The sequence below is a fragment of the Protomyctophum parallelum genome (assembly GCF_964188405.1).
Source record: "Protomyctophum parallelum genome assembly, chromosome: 20".
Classification (NCBI taxonomy): Eukaryota; Metazoa; Chordata; class Actinopteri; order Myctophiformes; family Myctophidae; genus Protomyctophum; species Protomyctophum parallelum.
The window spans coordinates 4,342,597-4,360,076 of NC_139718.1; the positions used below are offsets into that span (position 1 = coordinate 4,342,597).

At 47.3% G+C, this 17,480-nt stretch overlaps 2 protein-coding genes across 2 annotated transcripts in view; both read left to right on the forward strand.

Moving 5' to 3' along the window:
- Nucleotides 1–14,215: 14,215 nt before the first annotated feature.
- vps25 (vacuolar protein sorting 25 homolog) lies at nt 14,216–14,776 on the forward strand (the record flags this gene model as incomplete). Its single annotated transcript, XM_083791796.1, has 1 exon — nt 14,216–14,776. One exon carries the CDS (start codon nt 14,216–14,218, stop codon nt 14,774–14,776), a length of 561 nt encoding a protein of 186 aa, XP_083647922.1.
- A 2,629-nt stretch (nt 14,777–17,405) lies between these two features.
- Nucleotides 17,406–17,480, forward strand: part of LOC310878503 (ATP-dependent RNA helicase DDX3X-like) — a gene marked incomplete at both ends in the record, with an annotated part of 2,239 nt that continues 2,164 nt past the window's right edge. The window contains 1 exon segment of the mRNA XM_083792832.1: nt 17,406–17,410. Within this exon segment, the coding sequence (XP_083648958.1) occupies nt 17,406–17,410 (5 nt within the window).

Below are 17,480 nucleotides of genomic sequence, written 5' to 3' on the forward strand. Positions count from 1 at the left end.
AGGTTCTCATTCCGTGTGTTATAGACCTATGAGCAGGGGTCAGGGGTCATCCATATGTCCGACTTGGTCATGTCCGTTTTTTACACACCATTATAATGTTCTTATTTTGACCATAAGGACCCAATTACCAGATGTCAAGTCTCCAGGCTTTCTTCACAATATGTACGACACTGATTTACAACGACACTATGGCATAGTCCAACTAGTACAAGAGGTTCTCAAAAGAGTGTGGGGGGGGGGGGGGGGGGAGTCGAGTCCGAGACCAGATCTTGTTTATTTTTTTTATATATACAGCCTTTGTCCTCACACGTCTCAATATTTGCCATTGCCAATGCAAGGAGAACTTGGGTCAAATGTCCACCAAATATGATGCCAATTTGTGGCAAACACAAACATTGAATGCCATTGACAATGAAGGGGAAATGTATGTCATATGTAGACAAATCGGCTAACCAATCACATAAATGCTTATGATGATGTATAACCCATTCTGACCGGGCAACCATTTTGGTGTTAGCATCATGTTAAGCTTTAGCTATTGAAAAATAGCAGATCTACAAGCTCATATCGCGCCACAGAGTGGCGCGATACGAGCTTGTAGGTCTGCTATTTTTGAAAAATCGAAGAGCGACTGACATTTCTAGAATCTGATCTCAGGTCAGAATGGGTTCATCAGACCCAGTGTGTGTCCGGTGGAAACCTCGTATGAATCTGATCTCAGGTCAGAATGGGATAATAACGATACGGGTGTGATTTTTAGGTAGGTACAGAACACACAGGCGCCTCAGCTACACTCCGTTAGAAGATCTCTCTGTCTGGACTCCTCAAAACATGTTTATTATCCCATTCTGACCTGAGATCAGATTCATACGAGGTTTCCACTGGACACATATTGGTCTGATTGACCCATTCTGACCTGAGATCAGATTCTAAAAAATGACAGTCGTTCTTCGATTTTTCAAAAATAGCAGACCTACAAGCTCGTAGCGCGCCACTCGGTGGCGCGCTACGAGCTTGTAGATCTGCTATTTTTCAATAGCTAAAGCATAACATGATGCCAACACCAAAATGGGTGCCCGGTCAGAATGGGTTAATATACATCCATTTCATTGCCATGTAGTGACTGGTGTAACTGTCCCGAGTCCCTCGTTGCCAGACAGTCAAGTCCGAGTCAATTAACCCATTTTGACCTGATATCAGATTCTAAAAATGTCTGTTTGAAAATGACAGTTTTCTGAAAAAGCTATGTCGTTCTTCGATTTTTCAAAAATAGCAGACCTACAAGCTCGTAGCGCGCCACTCGGTGGCGCGCTATGAGCTTGTAGATCTGCTATTTTTCAATAGCTAAAGCATAACATAATGCTAACACCAAAATGGGTTAAGGGGCGAGTTTGATACGAGACGAGACTAAATGAAAAGGTGCACTTGAGGCCGGACCCGAGTCCACCTTAACCCATATGCTGGACACAGAGCCGACCGGTCCACCTTAACCCATATGCTGGACACAGAGCCGACCGGTCCACCTTAACCCATATGCTGGACACAGAGCCGACCGGTCCACCTTAACCCATATGCTGGACACAGAGCCGACCGGTCCACCTTAACCCATATGCTGGACACAGAGCCGACCGGTCTACCTTAACCCATATGCTGGACACAGAGCCGACCGGTCCACCTTAACCCATATGCTGGACACAGAGCCGACCGGTCTACCTTAACCCATATGCTGGAAACAGAGCCGACCGGTCCACCTTAACCCATATGCTGGACACAGAGCCGACCCGTCCACCTTAACCCATATGCTGGACACAGAGCCGACCGGTCCACCTTAACCCATATGCTGGACACAGAGCCGACCGGTCTACCTTAACCCAAATGCTGGACACAGAGCCGACCGGTCCACCTTAACCCATATTATGCTGGACACAGAGCCGACCGGTCCACCTTAACCCATATGCTGGACACAGAGCCGACCGGTCCACCTTAACCCATATGCTGGACACAGAGCCGACCGGTCCACCTTAACCCATATGCTGGACACAGAGCCGACCGGTCTACCTTAACCCATATGCTGGACACAGAGCCGACCGGTCCACCTTAACCCATATGCTGGACACAGAGCCGACCGGTCTACCTTAACCCATATGCTGGACACAGAGCCGACCGGTCTACCTTAACCCATATGCTGGACACAGAGCCGACCGGTCTACCTTAACCCATATGCTGGACACAGAGCCGACCGGTCTACCTTAACCCATATGCTGGACACAGAGCCGACCGGTCTACCTTAACCCATATGCTGGACACAGAGCCGACCGGTCTACCTTAACCCATATGCTGGACACAGAGCCGACCGGTCCACCTTAACCCATATGCTGGACACAGAGCCGACCGGTCCACCTTAACCCATATGCTGGACACAGAGCCGACCGGTCCACCTTAACCCATATGCTGGACACAGAGCCGACCGGTCCACCTTAACCCATATGCTGGACACAGAGCCGACCGGTCTACCTTAACCCATATGCTGGACACAGAGCCGACCGGTCCACCTTAACCCATATGCTGGACACAGAGCCGACCCGTCCACCTTAACCCATATGCTGGACACAGAGCCGACCGGTCCACCTTAACCCATATGCTGGACACAGAGCCGACCGGTCTACCTTAACCCAAATGCTGGACACAGAGCCGACCGGTCCACCTTAACCCATATTATGCTGGACACAGCGCCGACCGCAGCAGACTGCCGAGGCGTTTTCAATGTAGCACACGCTGGACTCGCATCCTGTTTGGGCGTCCATCTTTAATGCTAAATAAATAGGGGCAATGCAAGCTAAGCTAAAATGAAGCCATCCTTGCTCTAGAAAGCGCCGATGTTTCCATCTAGACCACCGGATGACACTGGAGGACATCAGTGACATTATCACCCGTCACAACAGGCGATAATGACATACTGAGACAGTGAGTATGGCCATACTGTGGCCCTATTCGAAGGTGTGATAACGGATGATTTCGCCTATTCAATACAGAGATAACGGTCGAATGGGGTGGGATAATCAGCAAAGACCTCCGAACATCACACGTTTTATCCAAACCATGGAGAGCTCTGCTTTTTAGTCAGCCTGTTTAACCCATTCTGACCGGGCACCCATTTTGGTGTCATGTCATGTTATGCTTTAGCTATTTAAAAATAGCAGATCTACAAGCTCATATAGCGCCACCGAGTGGCGCGGTACGAGCTTGTAGGTCTGCTATTTTTGAAAAATCGAAGAACGACTGACATAGAAACATAGCTATTTCAACTGTCAGGATGTAGAAGACGTTTATAGAATCTGATCTCAGGTCAGCCTGTATAAAGGGTGGACGGTTTGCGCAATCCGGTCTGGGATCGCTAAAGAAGGAAAGGCCAAGCCAAAAAAAAAAAAAAAAACAGCCATCCGGTTTGATATCAATAATAAAGCTTATCAGACGGAACATTACGCCAGGGGCAGTTAATTTGGCAAGTGTGGATAAGGGGTAAAAAAAAAATGTTTTTATATGGCCACACCCACCAGTTCATTAACTATATACCTGGCTTTCACCTGAGCACCACCCACCTGAACGTAAGCCTCGCCCCCACAGCTGTGTGTTTTATGATAACGGGGGGAGGGGTTAGGGTTACAATGTCACAAAAAAATGTATATTTTTGATTGGGTCATTTGACTCAAAGGCTTTCAGAAGAAACCAAAAAATACACAGGGAAGACATATGTGATTATTCACACCTGGGGGTTTATTGGAATAAAGTCCATAGACACATACAAAACAGAAAAAGTACAACTAAATGACGGCACTCCGTCTTTAACCCATTCTGACCTGAGATCAGATTCATACGAGGTTTCCCACTGGACACACACTGGTCTGATGAACCCATTCTGACCTGAGATCAGATTCATACGAGGTTTCCACTGGACACACACTGGTCTGATGAACCCATTCTGACCTGAGATCAGATTCATACGAGGTTTCCACTGCACACACACTGGTCTGATGAACCCATTCTGACCTGAGATCAGATTCATACGAGGTTTCCCACTGGACACACACTGGTCTGATGAACCCATTCTGACCTGAGATCAGATTCATACGAGGTTTCCCACTGGACACACACTGGTCTGATGAACCCATTCTGACCTGAGATCAGATTCTAAAAAAATGTCAGTCGTTCTTCGATTTTTTTCAAAAATAGCAGACTTACAAGCTCGTAGCGCGCCACTCGGTGGCGCGCTACGAGCTTGTAGATCTGCTATTTTTGAATAGCTAAAGCATAACATGATGCCAACACCAAAACGGGTTCCCGTTCAGAATGGGTTAACTTCACCTCAATGAAGACAAACATGAGAAATTAGGTTGTTCACTCAACTGTGTAATCTTCAGAAATGTCAAAAGAAAGCATAGTTTTACAGGCTATGATCTGTAACCACTATCAAATGACCCGTTTCTTTCTAGTGGTTTGCCCCTGCTATGTTTTGTTTCCGTGCGCGCACGCGTGTGTGTGTGTACGTGTACGTGTGCATACTTCGTAGCCAGTGCAACAGAGGCAAAGAAAGGACACTTAAAACACATTTAGTGCCGGAAGTGCATCAAAATAGAAGCTCCGGGGTGCCAGAGTTGTCTGATCGCTTTTACTCTGAAAGCCATGAACCGGAAACACTTTCCTAAAAAAGTTGACTTTACAAAGAGACCTCACACCCCCGATCATCTTAATTATTTTTTTTACGCTTCAAAAAACGTTCATATTTTGCGGGAGAGACGGATGAGGAGCAGAAATGAAGCGCCAGCATATCGATCCGTTCATCACCACGGAGAGCGCCCTGGATTAGGAGATACGAGTCATTCTTTCCGCCGCGCTAACATGGGAGTCAATGACAAGCTAATTATTGCACTGAGCGTTAGCATACGGAAAGCGAAAAGCGAAATGCCAAAAAAATAAATAGGAAAAATTCTGAATATTCTCATCTCGCCCCGCGTCGCTAGGACGTCCACAGACGTCGTAGGCACTAATATTTCGGGATCCTTATGACGGCCTCATGCGTCATACTAACTGAAACGGTTACTTCACCCTTTTTGCAAAGAAAATATATGTTAATGTGGTTTAGAAGATTTATCACTTTCCCGGGGGTCCTTATGTGTGTAATAATATGTTATTTTAGTTTTTAGCAGTGAGCCCAGTGTCTCCGATGTCATTGAAACTGGGCTCACTTCCTTCATGGACTACATGTTGTCTCAGTAAGACAGCCCTCCACACAGCAGTGCACCAAAGCATTATGGGAATTGTAGTCCAAGAAGGAAGTGAGCCCACTGTCGATGACATCAGAGACACTAGGCTCCCTGCTAAAATCAAAAATATCCAAAACCACATTATTACACACATAAAGACCCCAAAGTGTTCTAAGCGTCATTAACCCATTACATTCACCCATTCACACACACATTCATACACCGATGGCGGCGGAAACCATGCAAGGAACCAACCAGCACATCAGGAGCAATTTTTTTTTTTTTTTTTTTTATTATTTAACCTTTATTTAACCAGTAAAAACCACATTGAGACTGAAGTCTCTTTTACAAGTGTGAACTGGCCAGAACAATAGGCAAAATAAGTGACACAACTCTGCCAGTAAACAAAAAAAAACAACAAAAAAACAGGACAGACATACAATGCTCATAAATACAGTACCCACTACCAAAGAAGCTAAAAGGGAGAACAGGAACGCGACCAGTAAGGACTAAAAGATCTAAGCAACGGAAATTGCTAGTCGACTAAAAAAAAGCAAGCAGACAGTTGCTATACGTCAAAGCAGGAGCAGTGTATGGGAAGTGTGCCCATGGCAATCCATTTAAAGCTCACTAGGGGAATCACAGCAGCCAGTTTGAGTCTGGACTGTAGGTCATTCCAAGACCAGGGTCCGAAATAAGCGATGCTTTTTTTCCCAGCCTCAGATTTTGTTGGGGGCACGACATAGCGTAACCAACCATTTGATCTGAGGTTGAGAGAGTTTTGGACAAGTTCAAATTTAGAACCAATGTAACGTGGGAGGTTACCAAGAATGGCTTTATAAATGAGAGTATACCAATGTAGCAACCTGCGAGACGTTAAGGAATACCAACCCACAAGGGCGTACAGAGTACAGTGATGAGTCCTATAGGGGGAATTGGTTATAAACCTCAATGCAGCATGAAACAGGGGGTCAAGTTTGCTCAGAGTTGAGGAACTAGCAAAGCGGTAGACAGTATCTCCATAATCAAGCTGCGACATGAAAAGGCCTGTAACCAGCTTTTTGCGAGAAGCATTAGAAAAGCAGGACTTCATTCTGTAGAAGAAGCTCAGTGTGAACTTAAGCTTTTTTGCCAAGGTGTCAATGTGGTGTTTGAAGTTTAACTTGTTGTCCAACCAAATCCCAAGATATTTATACAACTCAACCCATTCGATGGATACTCCATCCAGAGTGGTGATATTTGAGGGGACATTGACTAGGCTATTTGGAGAAAATAGCATGGCCTTGGTTTTGTGGCCGTTTAATAGCAATTTGCTGTTTAGCAGTTCATGCTGCAAGGAGACAAAGTCAGAGGCCAAGTTTGACACTGCCACATCAAGTGAGGGGGCACAGGAATACAGAATTGTGTCATCTGCATACATATGATACCTACTATGCTTGGATTGACTACAAATATGGTTCACATACAGCAGAAAAAGCAAAGGTCCTAGAATGGAACCTTGAGGGACTCCTTTCTCTAGGGTGATAGAGTCAGACAGTGTGTCACCAAATTTAACACACTGTGTGCGGCCAAATAAGTAGCATTTAAACCAGCCTAGCACATTATGGCGAAAACCAGTATTCGAGAGGACATCTAGCAAAACATGATGGTCCACGGTGTCAAATGCCTTGCTAAGGTCAATGAATAAGGCTGCACAGAACGATTTTGAGCCCAGGGCATCCCTGATGTCATCCATGACATTAAGGCATGCTGTCACAGTACTATGTTTTGCCCTGAAGCCAGACTGCATTGGGTTTAGAATCGTATGTGCATCAAGAAAGAGTTTAACCTGAGTCGATACTTGGCCCTCCAAAATCTTAGCCAAGGCTGAGAGGTTGGAGATAGGCCTGTAGTTATTGACGTCACAGGGGTCGCCAGCCTTGAGAAGTGGTGAAACATGAGCCTGTTTCCACACTTCTGGTAAACTCTGAGTAGTTAAAGAGAGATTAAAAATGTCAGTGATCGGTTGTGCAATCACCAAGGCCGAAATTCTTAGAAAATAAGGGTCGAGACCATCTGGACCAGAGGACTTTTTTGGGTCAAGTGTGGACAGGGCACGCAACACATCTGGAACTAGAATAGGAGAGAAGTCAAAATCAAAATCAACAGGTGAGCCAGTATTCACATGGGCGCCTTGATGAGGGACTCCGGCATTTTGCTCGTCAAAAAGATGACCAGCCCTTTTAAAATGAGCATTAAATGCATTTGACATAGATTTTTTGTCAGAAATAAATGAGGGGTTCACACTGTGGGAGGCGCACACTGGAGGCACTGTCTAGTTGTAAACTGAGCAGAAAATTATATTAACTGCATTTGAATTTACATGAACATCCATCGCCTTATTGTTTATATTATTTCTTTTCTTTTCGTTAAATTTTTGCCTTTATTGTTCACTTTTGCATTATTTTTTTCTGCTTTAATTGTTACTGCACTGTTTTGTTTTCCTGTACGCTGTGATTGAAAAATATTAATCGCAAACGAAGCAAACATTCATTATATTTCATAATGTCTGACGTCCTGGTCGTGGCCGGGAGGGCGTTTGTCGGGGTCACCTCCTCTCTCCAGGTACAGCTCGCCGTACGGGTACTGCTTTGGCGCCACGGCCTGGTACACCGGGAACCTCTCGCCCAGGTAGAAGCCGAGCGCCATGACGCCCAGGAAGCCCAGCAGGTGCGCGCACGCGGTGCGCCACGGCACGGCGCTGGGCGACGTGTCCACGCGGTTCCGCGTGTACATGTCGAAGTCCCAGTGCATGGGCTCGCCCCAGTTCCGCCGCAGGTCCGGGTGGTCCCAGGCGTACCAGGGGTCGCGCTCGTGCTGCGACCTGTCGGGCAGCGCGGGGTAGTCGCCGTAGCCCTCGCCGCGGTCCGGGTGGGGCCGGTAGTCGGCGGGCGCCATGTTGTACTTCTTGGCGGCGGCGGCACGCTCCTCGGGCGTTTCAGGGTACGGCCCGGGCAGCGTGTCCCTATTGGAGGAGGAGGAGGCGGCGGCTCGGCTGCCCAGCGCTAGCGCCGGAGGGATTCCGGCGGAACCTCCCCTCCTCCCTCTGGTCAGCGTCCGAACCCATCGCTGGAGACCGGCCGCCATGTTCTCCGACCGGCTTTGTGTTCAAATGTTATCGTGATTTCAGTCGTTAACTTCCACTCTCCCGTCACTCCGACACTAGCCGTCAGAAACCGTTAGCGAGGCCCCACCGTGCGCGATAGTGGTTGTCAGCGGGTATACCACCACGCTATGTATGCCATGACATCACAACTATGACATGCTATTGGTGACAGGATTCTGGGGATCTCCATATATGGGTAAGCGCTTCGTGGGGCATGCGTTAGTGCGACGTCCCGTTAGTCTGACATACGTGGCGGGTTAAGACTCACCATGGCTTCCGCGGAAGAGGGGTGCTATGGGCTATAGTTCCAAACATTGGAACTATCCCATTGAGACAAAGCGGGGTGCTATGGGCTATAGTTCCAAACATTGGAACTATCCCATTGACACAAAGTGGGGTGCTATGGGCTATAGTTCCACACATTGGAACTATCCCATTGACACAAAGCGGGGTTGCCTATGGGCTATAGTTCCACACATTGGAACTATCCCATTGACACAAAGCGGGGTGCTATGGGCTATAGTTCCACACATTGAGACAAAGTGGGGTGCTATAGTTCCACACATTGGAACTATCCCTTGAGATAGAATGTGCATTTCCACATGCCATTGTTACAATGGGAGTCGACGCTATAGTGTAGTCACTCTCAACCAGTAGTTCCCAAACTATTTAATGTCAAGGACCCCCAAATTGACACTAATTAGACCCATTTGAAAAATATATGCCAGGGACCCCCATAAGAGAAGATTTGTACAGCTCTAGCAGTGATTCTCAACCCGTTTCATTTCAAGGACTCCCAGTTTGACATGCATTATAGTCTACGGACCCCCATTTAATGGCATTTATATCTCCGGGACCCCCAATTTATATTGTAAAACCAATGTTAATTTAACTCTGAGAGTGTACACTCCAATTTGGTTCCATCTGTACACTCTCTGAGTCACATACCCCATAAGTGTCCATTTGGTTCCTATAATTACGATTTTGTGCAGGGGGACCCCCTGGAACTCCCTCAAGGACCCCTAGGGGTCCCTGGACCAGACTTTGGGAGCCACTGTACCAGATCACGCTGGGTTGGGGTTAGTAATGTCGCATGATAGGGACGTCAGACCAACGCTGCGCACCCAAGTGTCTTGGACGATATCTGTCTGTTGTATACCTTTTATTATGTAGTGATGTCCTAGTGTTTCCTGTTTTCCCTAGTTACTGTTTCCTGTCTTGTCTCACCTTACTAGTTTTCTCCACCTGTTAGTCTCCCAGCCAATCCCTGTGTTGATTGTTAGGTCTGTTCACCCTCCCAGCCAATCCCTGTGTTGATTGTTAGGTCTGTTCACCTGTGTATTCTTATCCTGTGTCTACTTAAACCCTCAGTTCCTTGTGTTCCCTCTGCCAGATCTTAGATGTTGTTGCAGTTTTCAGTCCTAGTTATGTTCTCGTGGAGTTATTTGTATTCTCTTGTGTTCCTGTGTTTTGGAGAATGAATTACCTACATTTGACGTGCTCTGCTCCTGCTCTGCTCCTGCAATTGGGTCCTACATCTCCCGAGTCGCACGGTGACACAGAGGGTGCCCAGCAGAATGTGTTCATATAGGATTTAGCGTCACAGTCACTATACCCGTGCACTTTCACAATTTATTTTATACATTATATACGTTAGCTACGATTGGATATGTGTTGTATTCATTGTGTTTATTATTTGATATAAATGCATGTTCTGGGCCAGAACACCGTATCAGATTGTAACCGTATTCTGGTCCCACCCAAGCGGTATCAAATGGGTTTCTCCGGGCTTTTCTTTTTGAGCCGAATGGGAAGGAAAATAAAAGCCTGTTTACAGAGGCCATTATAATCGTACCAATAGTCAGTGTTATCGTTCCTGGTTTTCCTCAGAGGTTTTCTAACGAGGCTGTGAGGTCAACCACATTAATGAGGCTTTCTACTTTCTACTCTTTACGCTTTCACTTGCGTCTTGGAAGGTTCTTCTTAGTCATCATGGCTGCCAGTTCCCACCTGATGTTGTGTGGGAGTCCGGTCTGCTCCAGTCCGTACTGAATAACCTCCAGCTTGCAAAGCGTCTTGAGACTGGGACTGAGGTCCAATATGTACAGGTCATACTCTTCAATACCTCCAAAGATGATGACACGATCTCCCACCATGCAAGAGCAGCCGCCAATCACCCTTAACGGGTCAGTCACATTGAGCTTAACCTGCTTCAAGGAGAATGTCTCCGGACTGAATTTCCACAGAACATTAGCAAAGTCCTCATTGCAGTTCTCAGCACCAAATATGTACAGCTCTCCTTTGTAGGTAAAGGCTGAATGCCTCCAGCGTCCTTCTGGAAGAGGCTGTGCAGAAGACGTGCTCTTCCAGAGGTTGGTCTCTGTGTCAAACACTCTGATGTTGGCAGCCTTCTGGTCCACAACTCCACCAAATACAAACATCTTTGTCCCGATGATGGAGGCAGTGTGAAGTGCTGAATATTCCGGCAGAGTTCCTCCGGGGTGAATTAAAGTCCAGACCATCGTGGCGGTGTCCAGCTTGTAGAAGTTATTAGTGAGTATACCCAGCTGGTTCTCTCCTCCATAGACATACATGTCCTTCCTCAAGACACAGGCCGAGTGGCCCCACCTCGCCTCTGGAACGCTGCCAGAAACCTCAGTATTGAGCCATCTGTGGGCGGCGACGCCAAACGCATAAAGAGACGCTTTTGGCCAAAAGAGACGCTTTTGGCGACGCCAAAAGTGTCCTCCCCAGATGTAGACGGTATCTCCAACGAGCACAGCCGTGTGACCTTGGCGACTACGGGGAACCTGGGGAGGGCGGCGCTCTCCTCCTCTCGTAGTCGTCACTGGGGGCACCGTCGTCCATCTCAGAGACACTGTGTCGAAGACGCACACGATGATCTGATCTTCTACGGCTGTACCACCAGCGTAGCCTCCAAAGGCGTAGACTTTGTGTCCCACCGCTACAGCGATCTTACGAAAGCTTCGATACTGTCGTGAATGACTTCTGGGGCTCTGACCGGCCTTGCTGTAACGGGCAACATACAACATACCTTCACCACTTTCACGCTCTGTGAGATAGTATCACTGTACTGTACTGTACTGTACTGGGCAAGGTCTGATCTGACTGGCAACACACTGAGATACCTTCACCACCTTTGCTCTGTGAGATACTATCATTGAACATGAAACCATTATAAGAGGACAGTCCATAATTATGATGTCAGTACTATGATAGAATCATCATATTTGGTAAAACCTTCAGCCGACATAATGGATTTGTTTTTTTTGCCCAGCTTTGTGTGTATGTGTGTGTGTACCCCATAGCAATGATTTGATTGGCTGAGCTATGCGTGTTCCCCATAGCGATCATTTCATTGGCTGAGCAATGTGTGTTCCTCATAGCGATGTTTTGATTGGCTGAGCACGGAATGTGATGTATGATGATACAGTATGATAAGGGCACCCCTCACTTCACACGAGTGTGATTTTTGAGGGGCGATAGCTCCAGGCTCCGACTGTATGTGTCCAGCGTTTGGTGTATATTGGGCACAAAGTGGACAATTTTGAGAGTTTGTGTAAAACACAAACACTGAAGACCAATTCAACCTGGAAGAGCGAGTCTGGGTAGTCCCCGGGGGGCTTCAGCTTAGGGTCTTTCGCCCTGCTTAACCCATTCTGACCTGAGATCAGATTCATACGAGGTTTCCACTGGACACACACTGGTCTGATGAACCCATTCTGACCTGAGATCAGATTAAAAAAATGTCAGTCGTTTTTTTAGATTTTTCAAAAATAGCAGACCTACAAGCTATACGAGCTTGTAGATCTGCTATTTTTCAATAGCTAAAGCATAACATGATGCTGACACCAAAATGGGTGCCCGTTCAGAATGGGTTAAAATATCTTTACTCCTACGACGTTGGACGTGAGCCTCCAGGGGTCCGTGCGTGCACACCTCTGGTTTTGGTCATCGTGACCGTCCCCTTTTTTTGAGGGGCGCACATGTGTGTGTGTGTGTGTGTGTGTGTGTGTGTGTGTGTTTGTACCACGGAATGTGATGATTTGATTGGCTGAGAACGGAATGTGATGATTTGATTGGCTGAGAACGGAATGTGATGATTTGATTGGCTGAGCACGGAATGTGATGCTGTACGATGATGATGTACGATGATGAGAGCACTTCTCACATCACACGAGTGTGGTTTTCGAGAGGCGTTTCAACCAATCGGCTTGGAGAGATTGCCCATATATGGGCCTAAAAGGAGTTGCCTCCCTCCCCCTGCTGTCTCCCTATTGGGTGATCCCACATGACGTCACAGCCCAGAGGGCAAACCCCCCCCCCCCGGCGGGAATTCAATTACGATAAAAACTCGCTACTTGAGCCCGCCATTAAAATGAATATGCAGAAACGACACCAGCCTCAAAACGCAGAACAGAAAGCCAAGGCACGCTGACGTACACAGAGACAGAGAGAGAGAGAGAGAGAGAGGGAGAGAGAGAGAGAGAGAGAGAGAGAGAGAGAGAGAGAGAGAGAGAGAGAGAGAGATACGAGCTAAAAGCAACACACCGGTGAATCCTTTCCCGCGGTATCTCCAACGATCCCAAATCCTCAGAATCTACAGCACCCAACAAAGCAAGACACAGGATCCAGGATACAGCACGTAGGACAAGACTCAAGACACAGGATCCAGGATACAGCACGTAGGACAAGACTCAAGACACAGGATCCAGGATACAGCACGTAGGACAAGACTCAAGACACAGGATCCAGGATACAGAACCTAGGACAAGACTCAAGACACAGGATCCAAGATCAAGAACACGTCAAACACATACGAACCGCAAGGTGATCTGGCTTGGAAACCTTGCATCGGTTTACCAAAGACCACCATTCCCAATTGGCTCCGTTAAATCTCCCTGTTTAAGTTTGATTCGGTGTCCTATATAGCCTAGACAACACCGCAGCGGCGTCCCATAGCCTAGACAAAACTGCAGCGGCGTCCCATAGCCTAGACAACACTGCAGCGGCGTCCCATAGCCTAGACAACACTGCAGCGGCGTCCCATAGCCTAGACAACACTGCAGCGGCGTCCCATAGCCTAGACAACACTGCAGCGGCGTCCCATAGCCTAGACAACACTGCAGCGGCGTCCCATAGCCTAGACAACACTGCAGCGGCGTCCCATAGCCTAGACAACACTGCAGCGGGTGTCCCATAGCCTAGACAACACTGCAGCTGCGTCCCATAGCCTAGACAACACTGCAGCTGCGTCCCATAGCCTAGACAACGCTGCAGCTGCGTCCCATAGCCTAGACAACACTGCAGCGGCGTCCCATAGCCTAGACAACACTGCAGCGGCGTCCCATAGCCTAGACAACACTGCAGCGGCGTCCCATAGCCTAGACAACACTGCAGCGGCGTCCCATAGCCTAGACAACACTGCAGCGGCGTCCCATAGCCTAGACAACACTGCAGCGGCGTCCCATAGCCTAGACAACACTGCAGCGGCGTCCCATAGCCTAGACAACGCTGCAGCGGCGTCCCATAGCCTAGACAACACTGCAGCGGCGTCCCATAGCCTAGACAACGCTGCAGCGGCGTCCCATAGCCTAGTGTCCTATAGCCTAGTGTAGCCTAGTGTCCTATAGCCTAGTGTCCTATAGCCTAGTGTCCTATAGCCTAGTGTCCTATAGCCTAGTGTCCTATAGCCTAGTGTCGCCTAGTGTCCTATAGCCTAGTGTCCTATAGCCTAGTGTCCTATAGCCTAGACAACCAGCACTAGTTCCATCCAGATTCTAAGGCGATGGCCTTCGAGTGGCCATGGCAGCACGGCTTCCCTCCGTTCTTCACGCTGCAGCCCAACGCCGACACCCGCCGCAAGCAGCTGGCCGCCTGGTGCTCGTTAGTGCTGTCCTACTGCCGCCACCACCGGCTGTACACGCTGGACCTGCTGGAGCAACAGGAAGGAGGGGCGGGCCTCCAGGAGCAGCCGCCGCCGCTGTTCGCCAACAGGAAGATCCAGCGGAGGCTCCCGGCGGACGCGGTGCGCGCGGTGCTGGAGGAGCTGCGGCGGCAGGGCCACGCCGAGTGGCTGGACCCCCGCGGGGGGGACAAGACGCGCTGCCTGGTCATGTGGCGGCGGCCCGCCGAGTGGGCGGCGCTCGTGCACCGTTGGGTGTGCCGCGGCGGCCATGCGGACGGCGTCTTCACGCTGTACGAGCTGGCGCACGGCGAGCGCACGGCCGGCGAGGAGTTCCACGGCTTGGAGGAGCGCACGCTGCTGCGCGCGCTGCAGGCGCTGGAGGCGGAGGGGAAGGCGGAGCTCATCGCCATGGACGACGTCAAGGGCGTCAAGTTCTTCTGACGCAGAGAGAGAGCGAGAGAGAGAGAGAGAGAGAGAGAGAGAGAGAGAGGGGGGAGAGCCCGCGGACCCCCATTTTTATGGCTCTAGCAGAGGTTCTCAACCCATCTCATTTCAAGGACCCCCTAGTTTGACATGCATTAGAGCCGATTCATACTCCTATTTTAGAGCCGAATCAAAAGTCGGCTCTTCGGTGCTATTGAGAATTTCTGACGAGCCGAAATCATTTCGGCACTACAGCGCCGAAACAGCCGTAAAATAGGAGTATTAATCGGCCCTTAGTCTTACGGACTGCCATTTAATGGCATTTCATCTCTCGGACCCCCGATTTATATCGTAACATCAAAGTTAATTTGAGTGTACAAATAGAACAACACTGCGTCTGGTGGACCCGTCTGTGGGTTGTTGCCGGGACACATTTGCATGGGTCTCTTTAATTAGTTTGAGCCGATCCTCAATTAGGTGTCACGTCTAATGTCCCTGTCTGTGCTCGTCCCCTCGATCCCCCTGGTACGCGGAAGTAATTATCGAAAAATAAACGAGCTGTCTCTGTGTTATTGTGAGGGAGGTGTCTCTGTATCGTTTGCAACAGTCAGTCACTCATATATGATACAGTCTGCTTCTAGCGAAAATCTAACTAATTCAGTAGCAGTAACAACAGCGTTTTCTCTCAGTCAGTTGATTCTTCATATCCATATGAGTGAAGCGGCCGGGATGACATGTTTATTTTTCAAACACAGTTCTTATATGAGGCTAATAATCAATTTCATGCATATCTCAATTAATGCTTTCTTTTTTTTCTGGTTGGTGTGGGGGGCTTTTTATATAAAAAATATAAAAAGCATTTTATTAATATATCACAAATGCGTCTTAATTGAAACTAACTGTTGAAACAGAAGTAGATGGACAATCTTTATTGGATTTAACTGATTTATTCTTTTCGGAATCTTGTGTGACTTTATTGTCACACCTTAAAATAATTAACGGTAAAATAAGGGGGAAATAATGGGAGAACTAAATTCTGAAGTCAGTCAGTTGCAACTGTGAGGGGGATTGTATTGTAATACTCAGGTGTGAGTATTGTAATTATCAGGTGTGAGGGGGATGTATTGTAATACTCAGGTGCTGCTGCAAAAAGCAAGGAGTATAGTATTTCAGCTTGTGGTGATCACTAACCAGAGCCGAAGAGTTTGATCAATCCTCAATGAATTAGCCTATACACAGACAGCGACTGATCAGCCTATTTTGGACGATATGGGTCTTTTCTCGAGTCAGTGTGTAGTCTCACTAGTCTGTGGTTAGGTCTCTTTGGTGAATTCTTGATCAGTGTTATTATGTCACGCCTCAAGAACAACTACAAAAGAAACCCGATTAGCACTTTTTAACACCTCTTGGACGGCCGGTGTCTCTCAAGACAGACTGTTGCCTGAGGAACAACAGGGGAGGCGCTGTTTTCCCGAATATTTGACGATGGGATTCTCAGATTGCCGGCGGAGAGGTCCAAAATGTTCGGAATTCCCAGAAAATATGTAATGTAAATGTAAAATGTCCACGAAAATCTTCATGGGGGCCGAAAGGGGCCCTAGGATTCTTCATGGGGGCCATGGCCCCATGGCCCCCACAGACTCTACGTCGCTGTCACTAACTGTATTGTATTGTAATAGTGAAGTGTATTTCAGCTTGTGGTGATCACTAACTGTATTGTATTGTAATAGTGAAGTGTATTTCAGCTTGTGGTGATCACTAGCTGTATTGTATTGTAATAGTGAAGTGTATTTCAGCTTGTGGTGATCACTAACTGTATTGTATTGTATTGTAATAGTGAAGTGTATTTCAGCTTGTGGTGATCACTAACTGCTTGTGGCGATCACTAACTGCTTGTGGCGATCACTAACTGCTTGTGGTGATCACTAACTGTGGTATTCACTAACTGCCGTAACATTTTGCACAAACAACAAGCTAGATGACGAGAGCAGTGAGGGCGATGGCAGGAAGTTGGAAGAGTAGAGATATTTGCATGGTTATTCATATTTCTATTTATTGTTTACAAAAGCATATATACTTTCTTTTTAGCACCACAGTTTATTTTATTATGTGTTGATCTTTTTATATAGTGATATAGAGCAATACTGTGTTTATTTGTTTATTAATGAACTGAATGTCTGAGGAGCCCTGGGAAATTAATTTCACCCTTATTTTACTGTTAATTATTTTTTAAAGTGAGACAATAAAGTCTTTCTAAATCAGCTAAAGATTGTTATTTTGTCCATCTACTTCTCTTTCAACAGTTCGTTTCAATTAAGATGCATTTGTAATAATTATAGTGATATTTATATTTTCATATTTTCTGTGATAGTAGACACCTTTATGAAAACATCTGTGAAGAAAGCTGGTGGTAAGCATTTTTTTTTTCTTTTTTTTTCCTTCATATTCGCCACAACTTAAGCTAATTCTCCCCAACTATAATGAGCTTTTGATTTTAATTCTGGCGCGCATCCTGGGGTGAAAAGCATAAAGAAATCACACCTGTGTGAAGTGAGGGGCGCTCTTATCATCATACTTTACATCATCTCATTCTGGCCGATCACAATTTGGGTCAAACAAACATTAAAAGTCCATAGAGCTGGCTGCCATGACGTTGGAGGGGGCTAGTGGCCCCTCCCAAAAAAAATGGGATAAAATGTCAGTAATTAGTGATTTCGGTACG